The sequence below is a fragment of the Eufriesea mexicana genome, unplaced genomic scaffold (genome assembly GCF_001483705.2).
Source record: "Eufriesea mexicana isolate 0111107269 unplaced genomic scaffold, ASM148370v2 scaffold657, whole genome shotgun sequence".
Taxonomy (NCBI): Eukaryota; Metazoa; Arthropoda; class Insecta; order Hymenoptera; family Apidae; genus Eufriesea; species Eufriesea mexicana.
In genome coordinates this window covers 1,417,847-1,434,415 of record NW_016908821.1, presented here as the reverse complement: position 1 = coordinate 1,434,415, position 16,569 = coordinate 1,417,847, and the positions used below count along the sequence as shown (strand labels likewise).

Sequence of the window (16,569 nt, the reverse complement as noted above, 5' to 3'; positions counted from 1 at the left end):
GAAGAGAGCTATTCTTTGCGAGCCGTGTATTTGATAGCAATTCTAAATACGATTCATTTATCTATACTAGTCAATATAATTGTTAAATTAAATATTTTAGTAATCATATAACAATGCGAACTAACTTAATAATTAATAAACATAATAGAATATAATTTATGTTGTATAAATATATTATTCCATTTCCATCCGGTATTTATTACGCTCGCACTGCTTTTGGGATTCAATATTGAACATAAAAATTTAATAAAAGAAAAATGTTAAAAACTTCAAATAAAAAAAGACTATGACTATTAGAAAGCTTAGAAATGTATTAATTATTTGAAGTCTACTTTATTAGATGATTTATTTATTTAATAATTAAAATATTAAAATATTTCCGCAATAAATCTAAATTTACCAAATTTTCATCTATATTACGAAACTCAAAGATTCATCAGGAAAATATACGAAAAATATGAAAAAGAAAACATGCAACCACTGCGTACAGGGGCATATTTAAATTATCTGTGAAATTTTAGAGGGTTCAGAGCGTTAATCGAACACAATTTTCCAAGGAATACCGAAACATAATGAAAAATCTTTGTCGATGTGAATTCATTACTTTTATCGTTCAATTCCCACGGATTGCATAAAAATTAATTTTTCCAAAGCGTTCGATAAGTTGATTCAGGATTGTTCATGTTCGTTAACGTCATCTACTGTACCAACATGTATATTACGCACGAGCCCCCACCAGCTTCAATAATTCCAGTTCCCTACTGGACTTTTGGTCGCATCAGCAGCCAGTTTCAATTTAATTCAGTCTGCGTGGAGTTGTATATACACGTTGACGTATCAAACGGGAAGATATCCTCCTCGTGTTTCGTACACCATGTGGTAAATTCGCCGATAGTTGTCCGTTTCATCTGCAAAGTGATCATCGAAAAGAGTTGCTGCTGCTCCATGTAGCCGAACCGGCTGACCTTTTTCACATAATTCGTAGTCATTCCCTTTGAAACCGACCGTGCATTGTCTGTTCGCTACTGTTTTCTATTTTGGCCGTCCAGTATCCGTCTTTAGCGCGTTGGCGGTAGAAATAGAGAGCGCTTTGTTGCGTATGAAGAGAATTTGCTATTTTTCTCGAACGGTGAAGGTATGTGTCGCAAAAAATACCGAATAATCAAAGTCTTACACAATGATCAAAGATCCAGTCGATGATGTCACCGCACGTTTCATTACCCATTCAAAGATGATAGCAATAAGAATTTTGCGTAGGTCCATCAAATTGCTTCGTAAATAGAAACAATTCGTTATTGTAGGCTTCGTTGTTATTCGTAATTGATGAATTGTTACTGCAGCTTCGTTTCGTTGTTGTGTTAATTAACTTTTCGTGATTTTTCTTCTGAGTGATATAAAATAGTGAAAATTAGACGAGGAGATTGTACGAAGCGTTATACGTTGATCTTAATGAAACTTCAAATCGGATTGTTTATAAAATATTGATTAAAATTTATTCGATCTAAAATGATAACGATCATAAATATGACACGAGAATGAGGAAGGATATGGTAGATGAGGAGGTGTAACAGGAAAACCTGATTGATCGTACCTGTAGACGACACATGATCTTTCTTGCAAAATATTTTTCAAGTCATCAGCTATTTATAGCAACAACTACGTATGATTAAAATGTTTATCGATTTTCTGTTTACACACGAAGTTTTAGAGAAAAAATCCGTGTAACACTTTCTGCAATCCCGTTAGGACTTAATATACCTGTACGTTTAGTAAGTGAGTATTTATCTCGTCCACGGAGTGATAAGTGTGATTATTCTTGGAACAATGAAATCATTATATACTCTGGTTCTGTATACTAATGTACCTTTGGTATAAAATGTTACATGAAAAAGTATCGTGTATTAGTTTTGGTAATTAGCTTAAAGAACTTTCTGATAAAGTGGAAATTAAAGACTTACGATTTGTTCTTGAAGAAGATGCCGGTTGGTAGGTGGCTGAAGATGGATGCTCAATTATTCGCTTTATTCTTCTTCGTTGCGTTTTTTCATCAAAGTATCAACGCCGAGAATTGTGAGTAATTTTGCGTTACATTCATTGTACTTCGTATCATTAATATTCTATAAAACATATAATTAGAAGTAAAAATAGAAATTATAAAATTCTTCTTTACTATTTAATCGCCTATTGTTCAAGGTAAATACAGGATTTTGCTCAAACTTTTTAATATCATGACAAAATAATGTCGTAGAATATTATAAAAGCTTCCTTTGCTAATACAATCCAGTTATTCTGTGCGTCGAGAAATTTGTACATCACTGATAACATATTAGTCACGATTTCCCTTTGCGCGATCAAAAAAGGTAAAGAGAAAAAAAGAAAACACCATCGTTTCAGTGAAACTATGTGTGGTCGAGAGCGTTGACACGACAAAAAGGATCCGCGGACTTTGCTCGCAATTGGTAAACTCAAGGAGTCAGGTAGAATGTGTTGTAGGAAATGATAGGCGAGTATAACAAATTCCTAGGAAGATCGATAAATCTTATGCTTTTTGAAGAGTATTGATCGATTCCGTTTTCCCTTTTTGTCTCACACCTTGATCTTTTTTAACGGGACATCGAATTATACAGGTTTAATTGCATGCGGCGGTTGACCATGGGCAAAGCTGACTTTACTGTACTGGAACCGGAAGATCTGGTCGCAGCGTCTGCATACAACGAGTATAACATTCTAGTCACGAACGAGTTAAGATTATTTCCAGATGGTAATTACAAAGTAAATCGAACAACAATTCAAATTATCTTACCAATCATTAGTATGCGAGAAGATAAAATTGACGTCCCTCTGTTATTACATCGTTTTTATTAGAGAAGCAACGTTATGAGATGGTAGTCATAGTCTCTAAAGATGTGAGGAATATATGGGACGTTAAGGGTAAGAGGTTCTGCCATCCTGGACTGGATACTACCGACGATTGGACCAATGCTTTCTCTACGGTTAATGTTTTTACAATTATCCCTTGCTTACCGTGTATCTTTGCGTAAATTTTTGTTAGGAATTTTCAAAGAGGAAGATTAGTTAATTGATTTCTACTGAATCGTTCGAAGTGCGGCGATAATCAGTAATAGACTATCGATGATAATTCGTATTAAAAAAAAAAAGTTAAATAACTTATGTTAATTTTGATCAATTGGAATTAACGATATGGTCTTGTTCCTTAAGATGAGAGATGTGCTAAACATACAATTGGACATATTATATAACAATATTAAAAAAATGCAAAAATGAATAACATTAAGAAATTTTTATTACAATTATAGTACTTCGAGCAATGGATAATATCAAAAGAGTGTGATCTAGACAAAACGTTGTTAGAGAATCGAATGAACGGCTTGTCGAATTTTTTCGAGGCAGCCTGCATAGCTGGCCCTTGGACTGCCGATACCACGTTTAATAGTAAATTAAGTGGGTACTTGAACAATTTAAACAAATCGGAAATAATGTACAGTTTACTTACTTTATTTTGATCTTCTCATTTATAGAATCGAAGTACCGAAACCTCTGCGCCGCGTGCGACAATCCTGTCGGCTGTTACACGAATGATAAGTATCATGGTCGCGAAGGCGCTTTATTGTGCCTCACTGATAACGCAGGTGATATTGCCTGGGTTAGATTAAATGACACGTTAGAACATTTCAAGGTAGATCTTTGAATTAGTTTGCTAGAGATAATTAAAGTACACGGAAAAGGTACAATGAAAAATGGAACTGCCAAATTGTTACATTTTCATCATTTCTTACAAATAAAACGTGATTCTTTAATATATTCTTTTATTATATGACACGTGATCTTGAGCTATTAAACGGTAGCATAAGACCAATGACATAATCGTTATTAATGTCACTTTTTTTCGCTTTGCTTTTATATTGGTTTTAAAATCGGTGTTAATTTCCGTGTACCTTGGGATGTGTTATTTTGAGCAATACGATGCAAGAAGTTTCAGAAAATTATTAATGAAACCATATACGAAACCAGGATGAAGAAATCAACAAGGAAGATTATAAATATCTTTGTCCGGATGGTACAACGAGGCCTGTGAAACTTGATAAACCTTGTATATGGATCACGAAACCGTGGCCTGTGGTTATTGCTAGATCGTTAGTAGAAAAAGAACACTTATAATAAGATCTTATTAAATAATATACTTTTTGAGTAACGTTTGCATTTTACCAGAGAGGTAGCAAGGAAGGTGGAGAAGCTGATGAATTCCTTGGACGCGGTCAAATTCAGTTGGATGCTACGCCAATTGTTGGAAAGCTATCATCCGACGCCGGTGAGCACAGAATCTCTAGAAACGCCGGAGGACTTCCTAATAAGATGTAATTAGCAACGATTAATTACAACATGAGCAACATTCTAAATAATACTTTCGTTTTATTTGAGAAAGATTACTATAAACTCTACGTTTACTTAAAACTACTTTGTTCTCTAGCCTTTAGTAGGTAAAATTAAATTAATTTTTTAATAAGAATATAAAAATATAAGAAGTCTTTCAGTAACTTCTTATTGTATATATTTTACCAGTCGAATCCCTTTATAATGAAAGAAATAGCTTAAAAGATGTGTTGACTTATTAGAATCTTTTTTCTGTTACACTGCAAAGGGATTAAATTGTAATATCATTTTTCCCAATATTAACAGCAGTAATATTTAATCACAGTTCCCCGTTTTATGAGCGCCAACAGTCGTTCGACATGTCATCCTTCCAGAAGAGTAAGATGGTGCATCACGTCAAGCTTGGAGCAGAACAAATGTAGATGGCTTAGGGAAGCTTCGATCGTGTATGGTGTGGAACCAGCGATTTCCTGTATTCAGGAATTGACCAGAGCGCTCTGTTTAAAGGCTCTCAAGACCGAGCGTGCAGACATATTTGTTGCAAGACCGGAGGAACTGTTGGAGGCCAGAAAGTGAGCAAAGATCGGAGTTGTATAAATTCATGAGAAGAAAAGATAGCACACTACAGTGTCTAGAATGCTGTTTTAGGATGGGTCTAAAAACGCTCGTGCAAGTGGTACCCAAGAGGAACGACGAGTTCGTTAGAATCGCAGCGATTGTGAAACAGGATTCATGGTTCAAGAGTTTGAAAGACCTTAAGGGAGCCAAGGCGTGTTTTACGGGATATCGAGACGTCGGTAAGCATGTTTCCAACTTTCCAATGGATCTTTTGAGATCTATTTAATTTTCTCTGCTACATATTTAGGGATGACGTAAAATACAAATTCTTCTTGCTCTGAAAAAATATCAATTAATATTAGTTTGAGTTAAAAACAAATTGAATTACAGTTTTTTACTTGTAGGTTGATTTCTGCTTTTTATTATTAATAATATTTAATTTGTTCCTAGATATCTCATGATAGGGAAGTAATAATGTTTTAAATTTGTTTTCAATAGCTTTAATAATTTGTAGAGCAATTGTTCTTTAATAATGATTAGAACATATTCTTTGTAGGATGGAACGCTTTCATAAGTGCTTTAAAGAATATCTCAGGTACAGGATCATATTGTTCAGATGTGGATGCGGTAGCTAATTTCTTTACAACGAGTTCCATTGTTGATCTGAGTGAAAGCGTTGGACCACTGCCGTATAATTTACAACCTTTTACTAAACGAGGTATAAGCATATACGTTATATGACAATAAAAGTGCAACGACGTGATTCGATTAAATAAAGAAATAAATGCAATTTGTAGTAAATGGGATTGGAAAAGATCTAAGTGCCTTTGACTGTATGATATCTAACGTTGGAGATGTAGCTTTTGTCAATTTGAGGAATATCAAAGCAAATATTGGTAAATACATTAAATAAACAAATAGATAAATGCTAATTCATTAACATTTATACAATGAACAAATTTATCTTTTTCATTTTAGATAGTTTCATGCAAAAACATGGCCTTCAAGCGAGAGACAACAAATATCGAACCTTATGTTTTAACGAAGTTGATTCGGATACAACATGCTTGCTTACGTGGGCTCCGCTAAGCTCGGTAATTTCTTTATAATAAGAATAATATTTTAACAATAATATTAAAAATAACGATATAGAATTTACTATATTAATTTTTAGATTGTAATACACGAAAATATGACAGTTTTGAGACAAGAGGAAATCTATTCGATGCTGTTAGAAATGGATAAACTTTTCGGAAGCACCTATAAGGGTTCAACACCTGCGTTCTCTATGTATGGAATATACGATTCAAATCATAGCATTATATTTCCGGTACGTGAGAATATAATATCATAATTATTTTTAAATAATTAGATATCAATAACGTAAGTACAATTAAAAATAAAAATATTAATATTATCAAAAATAAATATTTATACAAGTAAATTTGCGTGAGATATAACACATAAAATTAATATTTGTTTAATCTTCATCGGAGCTTATGCACATACAGTCTAGAGGCCGTTCGAGTATAGTTATCTTTTCCCAATACTTTTCATTTCGCGACATTCCGTAATAAACGTAACCTTTAGAACAAAATGCCCATGGGAAATGCGTGCATCTGAAGGAAATATAAGGCTCGCCTTTCGCGTTTAAAGTAATGGCGCCTATATGAGAGTCTCCTGTTTCTTTTTCAAAGTCCTGTAGCATTGTATTTACCGCGGTGCTTATCGATATATCTTCAGATAACTTCCTAATTATTTTTCGTGCCGGTGCATAACAATAGATACTTGTATCGTTACCAGAAACAGAAGTGCAGCCATGTTCATCTGTGTAAATTCCACAACCAATTACTGTACCAATCGCGCTTACAAAACCAACCGGCTTTCCAGGTTCCCCTGCTGTTGATGTTCCACTCGCAATTCTTTTTTTACGATCATATGCAACTACCCCAACTGCACCAGCCTAATATTAATATTTTATAATCGTATTATTTGAAATTTGAGAATGTATTGTGTGAATTATCAAATTCAAATGACACATACGAATGAAAAATGATACATAATTTAAAAATATGCAAAAATTCTAATATAATATTACAGCAAAAATGTTAGCGTGGAAATATTTTAGATACCTGTAAAATTATCGGTTCATCCCAATCTGGTGAATCGCTAGATAATGCACAATAAGAATATTCTCCTTCTATGGATCGATTTATAACACAATCTGAATCACACATTTCTTTTTCGTCTTTGCCATCATCTTCCCATTCGTTTTCATGATCTTCATTTATGCAACACGTTACTGATTCGAATGCCTCCATAAATGAGGTCAGAGACTCGCGCATGTTTAAAGTACCGGGCGGTAAAATTGAAATTCCGTTAGCCAAAGCAAATTTTTGTGCTCCATTTTCAACAATTAATATATGTTCTGTGTTTTCTAATACCTTTCTTGCTGTAAGATCCGTGCTATTTTTAGCTAATTATCGCTATAATACTTCGAAGTATTTATTTCCATCGTTTTTTTTAAATATACATTGTCGCATATTATACAAACAAACCTAAAGAAATAGGATGTTCTATGTCACGAACAGCACCGATACATCCAGCACCATGTGGCGTCATAATAGCAGCATCCGTGACAACTTCATCATTAACATCTAAACAACCTCCTTTTGCACAATTAAAAAATGGTTTGCTTTCCATATAAGAAATAGCTTTTTCTATTGCATCTACAGCTGACCGACCGTTGATAAGATCACTGTATGCTTCAATGGCCGCATTTTTAACCTATTGAAGTTGATTAATATGTTCTTTTTTGTAATTAAATATGATTTATGAACACCCTTGTTACAGTACTTAATGTTTCACAAACCTCAAGAAGCATGTGTTTACGTTTCTCCCGGGGAATTTTTCCCGCACCTCCATGAACTATTATAACCGGATTTACATAGACACGACGTTTCGTTTTCTCTGATTTTGACTCGGATTTAATTCTCGCTAAAATTTGATCGATCCAAGAACAGTAATCACACATTATGAATGTATAACATCAAATTTTACGAAAGAATATAGGTTTATTTAAATTAAGTATTTAGTATAGATTAATAAGAAATATATAAAACAAATGCAGTTTTTTTTTACAGGAAGATACGCAACATTTACAATTAGAAGTTCATCAGATTCAACAAGTAACGTCTTATCCAGATATTGTTAACGATCTCATGAAACATTGTAGCGGCGTAAAAGGACTGATCTTCCATTATAGTAACATAATTTTTATATATATTTTATATATATTTTTATTTCTGTGTTAAGTAAATTACAGTATGTCTAAATATAAACATTTTTACTCCCATCATTGTATAAGTTTGTTTTGTTAAAGTGATACTTAGAATAATATAAAATTTATTACAGAACAATGTTTTTTCTTTTTTGAAGGATATATTATTTAAATATTTCTTTACATTATAAAACTATGAAGTGTATATAATTAATGGACGGTTTCATTTTTGTGAATTAACGTGAATAACGTGCAAAATAAATAATATTTTTTTACAACTTGCGATATTTGCCCATTAAAGTGACATAACAATTGAAAAAATACTTTTAAATGCACGCATACACCATGATTATAGGATTAATGTATGTATCCTTTACTTTAAAAATATAAATAGGTATCCAAGGTATACAAAGTCTGTTTCAATCCATTGGAAGTATATAAAAATTCAATTCCTTTGAGCTACTTCTATTGATAATTTTATCTTAATTATAAAATCGCTACATATCGCATGAAAGTATTTAATTCCTGTAAATAATCTTCTTTTTTGGAATAATAAAAATTCGTTCTTAGTTTATGTATTTCTACATCCCCAGATTCTGTACCAAATGCCTAAAAAGAGATAACATTATTGTATTTTTATAAATCGCAATTTGGAAAAATTAACATACCAAGTATTGATGAGACATATCACGCTTTGTTTTACAGTATGACAATTGCATACTTCTTATAGATCCACTTTTTTGCATGTTTATTCTGTATGTTGGATATATATCACTATTGCTTAAATCCCATACATGTATGCTAAAATATTAGTATACAGAAATTATTTAAATCACCTAAGTCACTTTTTTTTATTTTTCCTTACCATGATTTACTGTCTAATACAAAAAATGTAAATGGTTTTGACCTTGACCATTGTACTGATTTATTCATACATGTATTGTTTTCATCTTTTAATTGTAATATTGGCTTCTCAGTATTTAAAGAATGCAATCGAATTGTTCCATCATCACAACTGACCTGTGATAAAAGATTACTTTAAAAAGTAAAAACTACGACAGTAAGCATAAGTAAAAGTTTTACCAAAAAAAATGACTGTTCAAAGGGACAGATTTCTATAGAAGTTACGTTTCCACAGACACCTGAAATACCAAAAAGAGTAAATTAATAATGAACAAATTAATGTTAATGTATTATTAATAACTTACTAGTATCCAACTTTGTATATAGAGCAGGATTAGCTTTGTTACCAATACAAGTACCATGCAAAACACTGCTACTGTTAGTGACAATATAAAGATTATTACTATTAATGCAATCTACATGCATATCAATGAAGGTTGCTGCACTGATCCTTCTAAGGAATTAAAAGATTTTAATAAAGCCAAAGTTTAATAAGTAATAAAAGTTATTACGGAATATTTACTTTTTTTTATGATTAGATTGTAAAAATAGTTCTTGGCTTTTAACAAGTTTTATACTACCCCAATATGATAGTCCTAAATCATCGATATTTTTGCCCATATTATGTAAAGCACTCCATATAACAATGGAACCATTTTCATTTAAACTACATATCTATTATTATAAGTAATATTAATAATTAATGTTAAACAAATAATTGATATAAATGTCAGTAATTAACACATTATTCACGTCACAACATATAATGTGTATACTAATTTTAACAAACCTGTATCGGTACAAATTTATTGTTACGCCGCTCTAATGATTTTTCTTCAATTTTAGACAATATACGTATTGCAACAATTCGAGTAGCAGAAGCATTTACTTCTTCATTCGTCGCTGTTGTATATGTAGGCATTCGTATTGTCCAATCTAAATCATTGGCTTTATCTGTTACTTTCTGATGCCACATTTCATCTTCTTTTAGATCCCAAAGACTTATCGATCTGGTGTTTAAAAGTGTTTGTTATTCCCACATTATACACATTAGAAAAATTGTAGATAAGCAACAAAACAATATACCCATCTTCAAGACCAGCAAATACGATGTTATAATTTGATGAATGGAAACAACATGCAGTAATAGGGCAGGTAGAATACAATAATTTAATTGGCATCGACGGTTGAGAAATATTCCAGATGCAACCGATATAACAATCGGTTATATAGTCTTGTTTACTAGATGTCTCGATTTCCTGTATAAAATGTTACATTTTTTTATTGCTTTAAATTGTATCTAATTTTTTAATTATATTTTATTTATCAAGAAGTAATTCTTACTTCTTCGACTGAAGAATGAATAGTCAGTAAAATTTGATTTATTACTTCAGAATAATGAATTATCGTCACTGCTCTACCAGCTAGAAATGTTACGGAATTTATGGAAAGTTTAACAACACCGTCACTAAATGGTATTTCTTCTTCGTTTTTAAACAGGTTGCCACCAGATCGTCTTTCTTCCAATAATGATAACATTACCTTTCCTGCACGATTCATAAAATCACTTAATCGCAATACATCAAACGATTGTGATAACGAGTAGTTTATAATTTCTACATCATTGTCACTGCCAACTCCAATTTGATCCTAAAAAAAATTATATTTTACAAAAATCTATCTATGGATTTAATTACCAATATATTATAAATTAAATAATAAGATCACGTACCATACGAAATAAGTCTAAATCTTTTTTGGTTTGTAAATTTTTTCTACAAGTTATTGGAAATTGAGTCCACTTATTTTTAAATATAATTTTCTCTGTTTGTGTTTCTATATCAATATTATCTTCACCAGTTTGCGTGCATATCTGAAAATAGAAAATATTAATTTTGTAATTAACAATAACTCACATTAACATACTTGTTGAGCATTTGATTTCCCATAGTTTCTAATGAATTCTTCATATGGTATAGGTGAACATTCAAGAAGTGACCACTCCATGACATCTAATTTTATCATCTCTAATAGTTCTTCACCTCTATTTAAAATTTTCCTGCATTTCTGAAAATAAAAACAAATAAAATTATTAACAAACAATTCAGTTATTTCGAATGAACGTATTACCTTTGTTTTCTGTTCTTCTTTGTTTTTACGAAAATCAATAAAAGAAATTTGCGAGAGAGGTGGTGATTTTGTAAAATCACCGGAACGACTATCTTCAAATCCTTCATCAGTAGATAATGGTAATGATTTATTCTCTAATCTATCCTCACTATATAAAAAAGTGTACATACATATATAATAAATTTCTATTAAAATAAATATTACTTCAATAACTACTTAATAAATATATAATTATTTAATGAGAAAATGATACATATTGTACAACAAAAATTGTTTAATCATCTTGAAACTTGATTCTATTTAAAACAAACCTATATGATTTATTAATGGGTTGTTTTATCTCAAGAAGAGCGGATAACTTAGGGTCATTTGCAATTGATTCTATTCTTGCTGCTCTCTTCCTTGCTTCTGTAAGCTCATAATGACCAGAATCATGCATATGTTCTTCTTCTTTTTGTTCAGAACTATCCACAGTTTTGCGCTATGATAAAGTGGTAACTTGAAATAAAAATATTACTGTTTTTAATACTATCTTATAATAATATTAAAGTTAATACTTGTTTTGTAGTTTGTAATTCAATTGGATCCAGTGGTAAAATAGTATGATTACTGCTTGTTTCTTCACTAACTTCAGATGTTTCACTATCTGTACATTCTTGAAAATCAGATTCATACTCCTATAAAACAATTGAAGTTAAAACTAAATTATAAACTATGTACATATTATATTATTATACCTCAAAATCATCTTCATAATCATCTTCATTGTCTGCTTGAAGTGCTTCTGCTTGCTTTTTATTATTTTGGTCTAAGTCCTCTGAAGAGTTTGGTATATTTGTAGTAAAATGTAACATTTTTACTTCACTTGGACTCAATGTCCTAGATAATCTGCATTGTCTAAATTTTGATGTAGTTTCCACTAATGTATTTGAATGTATTTTGTCTTGTTCTTTTCTTTTTGATGCATAATTGGCACTTTTATTTAATTTAGCATTAAGTTTACTTGTAAGTGATTGTGGTATATATATTGTACTCAGTCCTCTCTTTTCTGAATAATTACTTTGTATTCTTCCACTGCTACTTTTACTACCTTTTATAGCATTAGTACTTGATTTTTTTGTAGGATCAATTGATGTTTTAGAATTTAATATACTTTTTGATAACATTTTAGAATTATTAACATTTGATTTGGATGTTGAGGATAAAGTTTCTTTGACAGAGATACTTTTAGGAGATCGAATAGAATGTTTTACACTGCTTTTGCTTGATTGTACATTTTGTGTTAATCTTGTGTGATTGTCTACTTCTTTTCTTTTTTCACGAGTTTTTGTCAGTTTTAAATCTACTTTCTCATAATCTTCTAAGTCTTTAAGGACTGACGAATTTTTTGATTTGGATTTAGTGTTGATTTGTTGCCCATCCCTGTTAATTGAACCTTTTTTAATTGCTCCCTGAAATAAAATAATGAAAACAATTTTTGGTTTCTCAATTGTATTTTAAAATTTTACAATTTTGTATATGATTATAAAAATGCTACTAAAAATACACATATGATTTAATGTCATTTTATTCGCGTATCCATTGCATATCGTTTAAAAAAGTCAATAAATTCGAGGTTGTTAGTCAATATGCACTCAGCTGAAATGAGTTTCGTAAAATTATAATTTAAGTAATTTTCAAGTAATTATGTACGTTCAACGAACTGATACAAAAAATATAAAAGAGAATGTTCTTTAATCATAATGAAATACCACCTTATGAGACATTATTCTTCCAAGTAATTAATGTTGACAGTTATTATGAGACCACCATGATGTAAACTATTATCTTTGTCCTGACAGCGCTACATGTAGCTGTTTATGAAACTACATATTGTAAAAGAAATTTGTACCATCTATCGATAAAAAGTTATAAATAAATTCGTTATTTGACATGTGTCGCAGTAAACTTGACTGTGAATATATTATACAAACAAAGTAATTCTCTTTTTACAAATATTGTATTAAATTAAATAGTGTTATGTTATCTGTTACATGAAAATCTTTATAAAGATTCCGCTTTCTATACTTATTTTCTTTCTAAATGGATCAGATATTAGAAAATAGACAATATGACATTAAGAAACAAAGGTTATTCGATGTAAAACAACAAGAACGGAAAAATTGAAAAGCAGGAAGTTAAGGAAGAGAAATTAACGAGATTGATGATTTTCTGTAATCATTAATAATCATGAATATATTTGGGTTTCGAAACAAAAATAATAAAAACACTGACCAAAATTTTGTTCGATTGCATGATCAAAAATTGACAGTTTCTGACTTAGTATATAAATACTTAAGAAAGATCGCATACATTGACAGCATACGAAAGCAGCATAATAATGCATGTAGTAAGTTCCGAAAAAAAAATGCAAGGAAAAGAATTATATATCCTTCACGTAAGTGTAGGTATACATGAATGTAGATATAAATTTCGATTATTAATTACATTTTATTTAGCTTCTTTAATTTACTTTTAATATATATATTTTTCAATTTATAGATGTTAATGGAATAAGATCTTACATAAAGGATGCCCTTTCTTTTGCTGTATATTCTGGATATTTGATTCCTACCGACCGAACCGGAAAGTTTCTGCGACTTTCTGCATGTTTGACATTACGTCACACTTTCGACGGGAAATAATGGACATAAACAAAAAAAAAAAAAAAAAAAAAAAAAAAAAAAAAAAAAAAAAAAAAAAAAAAAAAAAAGAAAAGAATAAAACTAAACATACAATAATAAAGAAATAAGTATAAAAGGAAACAGAGGTACGAGAAGCAGTTTATTGTATATTTGCCAGAATTTATACAAATTTGTGTATGACAAAAATGTGATATAAAAGGTTCATCATAAAAATTGGAGAATGGTTAAAGAACGATTTCTCGTCGATTAATTAAAAAGTATTTTATCTTGGACAGCTGTTATTAAAATCGAAATTATGTTTAGAAGAGTCACGTGTTTAATTGTTCGTGGTTCGTCGATTCTCTTGTTCTTTACACTTTTCTTGGCAACGTTTAATCCATTCTTTTAATTCTTTTCGATGCTTTTTGGATCTCGAAGGGGAAATCTCGTTTAATGCGTCGTGAATATTTTCAGCATTATCCGATAATTTCTCATTTAATATGCTATTTTCTGTCCTTGTGCTATCGCCAATTTCTGTTGTACTCTTTCTTCTATGATTATTTCTTCTTCTCGAAGAATCCATCAATGACATATGAGTTGTCCCTGTTTGTCCTTTTTTATTTATCGTTCTGTCAAGATTTTCTACTACATTTGCCACACTTCTTTGTTTTCTTGAATTATCTTTTGCACTTTTGTGCATTTCATTCTCGCATACGCATTGGTTTACGTTTTCGTCTGTCGAGGTCGTGCTGCAAGAACATTCTTGTGTTTCTCCGGTTGAAATATCCCTTCCACGTCTCTCTTGTTTTCGGGAAGTTGTTCTCGATTCATTGGCTGAAACTCTTCGATTTTTACTTGGAAGTTCTGGCTCCTCGTCAGATGTTGTTTCACAATTGCAATTGTTATCTTCGTCATCGCGTTTTCTTTTCTTAATTAACGCAGGCAATGAGCAATCCTTTCGATCATTCAAGCAAGTGACTTGATTCATTGAGATCGCATTTGGACCGATTAAGTGGTATTCATTTTCTAATAATTCCATGACGAATCTAACACAGAAATTTATGAATAAATAAAAAGAAGCGATAATTAATTATTAATTATTCAAGAAGTCATTAGAATAATTATTTAAAAATTATCATCCATTTTTAAAATCTTTAAAAGTTACAAGATCTTACAATTTACACTGATTTACTTAATAGCCTATAAAATTTTTGTGCAGTAATGGTAGATAGGTTAAATATAAGAAGATATTGTTATTATACTTGTATTAACTTTATACTGATACTATTGTATGCATTACTATTATACTTACACTAATTTTATACTTATTATTATATCTATATATCATTAACCCAATAACTTTTCTTTATTGTCCACAGTAACTCTACAAGTCTCGGCAAGCGAAGGTTCTTTCTTAGGCCCCCTAAATAAAGGAATATTGAAAGCGTATGGGAGAAAAATGATTTTTCATTGAGTGAAATGAACTGATGGAAGCGTTACATTTAACAGCCTGAACTAAACTGGTCGATAGATGCACGGTCTGCGAGCGAGATAAACGGTTTGCAGTTGCCTTGAAACGCGATCGTGTCTCACGCGAGACACAATTTTCGCCTGCACCGGCTGTTTCGCTTCGTTTGACGCAGAACTAACCCTTGGGAACAGACCTGTTTCAGCGCGGTTCGCACCTGAGCGTAAAGGTCACCGTCGTCGCGATAATTCACTTGAATATAGCCGACGATATCCTCCACCGAGGAGGTCGGTAGCAGGTCATCTTCTTGGCGCTGTAACCATCTCATTGCTTCCATTACGCGCAGAGAGAATCGTGACGAATGTTCAGCTATACGCATGCACTCGCAAAATTTCTGTAAAGAATGATGTATATGAAAATGGAGTTCATAATATCTATAATTTGATGTTCGATATGGAGATCTATTAACGATAAATTCATTATATTGATATCAAGTTAAGGATGAAGACTCGAGAAGTTGAAATTAATAATAAATATTGTATAATTGCTATTATTAAAATGCAATTAGTATGATAGATTGAAATATTTATTGTGGAAATTTGTGTAACAATGAAATTTGTTTCGATATAATTTTGCAAATGAACTTTTCATCATTTTTAAATATTATCAAAAAATTGTTAAAGGATCGTTAAAAAGTTTTAAAGAATCGCAAAAAATGATTAGAAAATAATATAAGTTTTTGAAAATTTTGTTTCTTTATAGATTCGATTGGACCTTTACAACAACGGGATCTTCTTTTGAGCAAGGTGCTGCACAATATTTGGATTCGTCAACGTTATCTTCATCGTTATCGTCTAAATTTTCTTTTTCGTCTTCTTCAAGGATTTCATCGAGTATCCTATTCGCCTCTTCGTCCGATAACGTTCTTCGTTTTGAATTGTCCATTCTCAGTATAAAAAATCACTAATAAAAAGCATATTAAATGTAAGGAAAACAATGCATATGGCTATCATACATGTGAATTTGAAGATAATCGTTTATTGAGATACCTTCATGGTATATTATCTTTAAGAAAGCTGTATAATGATAATAATACATTTGGAACAATTATATTTTTTACAAGAGTCAGGTATATTTTTTAATAAATAGATACCAGTTAGATATGTGAAAAAATT

The 16,569-nt window shown here is 31.0% G+C and overlaps 4 protein-coding genes across 7 annotated transcripts; 1 reads left to right on the top strand and 3 right to left on the bottom strand.

Moving 5' to 3' along the window:
- Positions 1–769: 769 nt before the first annotated feature.
- Tsf3 (Transferrin 3) lies at positions 770–8,299 on the top strand. 4 transcript variants are annotated; one of them, XM_017898395.1, is made up of 16 exons: positions 770–1,135; positions 1,974–2,070; positions 2,395–2,503; positions 2,628–2,761; positions 2,866–2,993; positions 3,318–3,462; positions 3,540–3,697; positions 4,033–4,154; positions 4,231–4,376; positions 4,718–4,964; positions 5,041–5,189; positions 5,507–5,668; positions 5,748–5,846; positions 5,929–6,044; positions 6,125–6,280; positions 8,094–8,299. In XM_017898395.1, exons 1-16 carry the CDS (start codon positions 1,100–1,102, stop codon positions 8,262–8,264), a joined length of 2,175 nt encoding a protein of 724 aa, XP_017753884.1. In that variant the 5' UTR covers positions 770–1,099; the 3' UTR covers positions 8,265–8,299. The 4 variants fall into 4 exon arrangements, with proteins under 4 accessions (XP_017753884.1, XP_017753883.1, XP_017753887.1 ...); XM_017898394.1 differs by lacking the exon at positions 770–1,135 and having other exon boundaries at positions 1,878–2,070; XM_017898398.1 differs by lacking the exons at positions 770–1,135; positions 2,395–2,503 and having other exon boundaries at positions 2,004–2,070.
- LOC108546356 (isoaspartyl peptidase/L-asparaginase) lies at positions 7,060–7,897 on the bottom strand. The gene is given in 3 exon segments (XM_017898400.1): positions 7,060–7,204; positions 7,206–7,402; positions 7,509–7,897. Coding segments are annotated over 3 exon segments (384 nt in total). The 5' UTR covers positions 7,654–7,897; the 3' UTR covers positions 7,060–7,162.
- A 417-nt stretch (positions 8,300–8,716) lies between the features above and the next one.
- Positions 8,717–13,072, bottom strand: LOC108546310 (WD repeat-containing protein 60). The gene is made up of 16 exons (XM_017898321.1): positions 13,018–13,072; positions 12,001–12,714; positions 11,821–11,940; positions 11,575–11,744; positions 11,264–11,411; positions 11,060–11,200; positions 10,866–11,006; positions 10,478–10,783; positions 10,220–10,392; positions 9,924–10,143; positions 9,657–9,808; positions 9,439–9,587; positions 9,314–9,372; positions 9,096–9,250; positions 8,899–9,031; positions 8,717–8,839 (listed from the first exon to the last, which is right to left on the bottom strand). The coding sequence occupies exons 1-16, from the start codon at positions 13,027–13,029 to the stop codon at positions 8,717–8,719; spliced, it is 2,916 nt and encodes a 971-aa protein (XP_017753810.1). The 5' UTR covers positions 13,030–13,072.
- Positions 13,073–14,263: 1,191 nt separating this feature from the next.
- Positions 14,264–16,339, bottom strand: LOC108546266 (uncharacterized). Its single transcript, XM_017898254.1, has 3 exons — positions 16,175–16,339; positions 15,577–15,788; positions 14,264–14,972 (listed from the first exon to the last, which is right to left on the bottom strand). The coding sequence occupies exons 1-3, from the start codon at positions 16,337–16,339 to the stop codon at positions 14,264–14,266; spliced, it is 1,086 nt and encodes a 361-aa protein (XP_017753743.1).
- Between the last annotated feature and the right edge of the window lie 230 nt (positions 16,340–16,569).

Excerpts from the sequence above, each read along its gene's own strand:
- Tsf3 (XM_017898394.1), top strand. The coding sequence starts at position 1,884 with ATGAAAAAGTATCGTGTATTAGTTTTGGTAATTAGCTTAAAGAACTTT. Across the intron at positions 2,071-2,394 it reads AAGTATCAACGCCGAGAATT|TGAAACTATGTGTGGTCGAG; the intron begins GTGAGTAATTTT and ends CCATCGTTTCAG. Across the intron at positions 2,994-3,317 it reads GGACCAATGCTTTCTCTACG|TACTTCGAGCAATGGATAAT; the intron begins GTTAATGTTTTT and ends TTACAATTATAG.
- LOC108546266 (XM_017898254.1), bottom strand. The coding sequence starts at position 16,339 with ATGGACAATTCAAAACGAAGAACGTTATCGGACGAAGAGGCGAATAGG. Across the intron at positions 15,789-16,174 it reads CAAAAGAAGATCCCGTTGTT|AAATTTTGCGAGTGCATGCG; the intron begins GTAAAGGTCCAA and ends CATTCTTTACAG. Across the intron at positions 14,973-15,576 it reads AAACAGGTCTGTTCCCAAGG|ATTCGTCATGGAATTATTAG; the intron begins GTTAGTTCTGCG and ends TTTCTGTGTTAG.
- LOC108546310 (XM_017898321.1), bottom strand. Across the intron at positions 9,809-9,923 it reads ATAAATTTGTACCGATACAG|ATATGTAGTTTAAATGAAAA; the intron begins GTTTGTTAAAAT and ends TTATAATAATAG. Across the intron at positions 9,251-9,313 it reads TTGAACAGTCATTTTTTTTG|GTCAGTTGTGATGATGGAAC; the intron begins GTAAAACTTTTA and ends CTTTTATCACAG.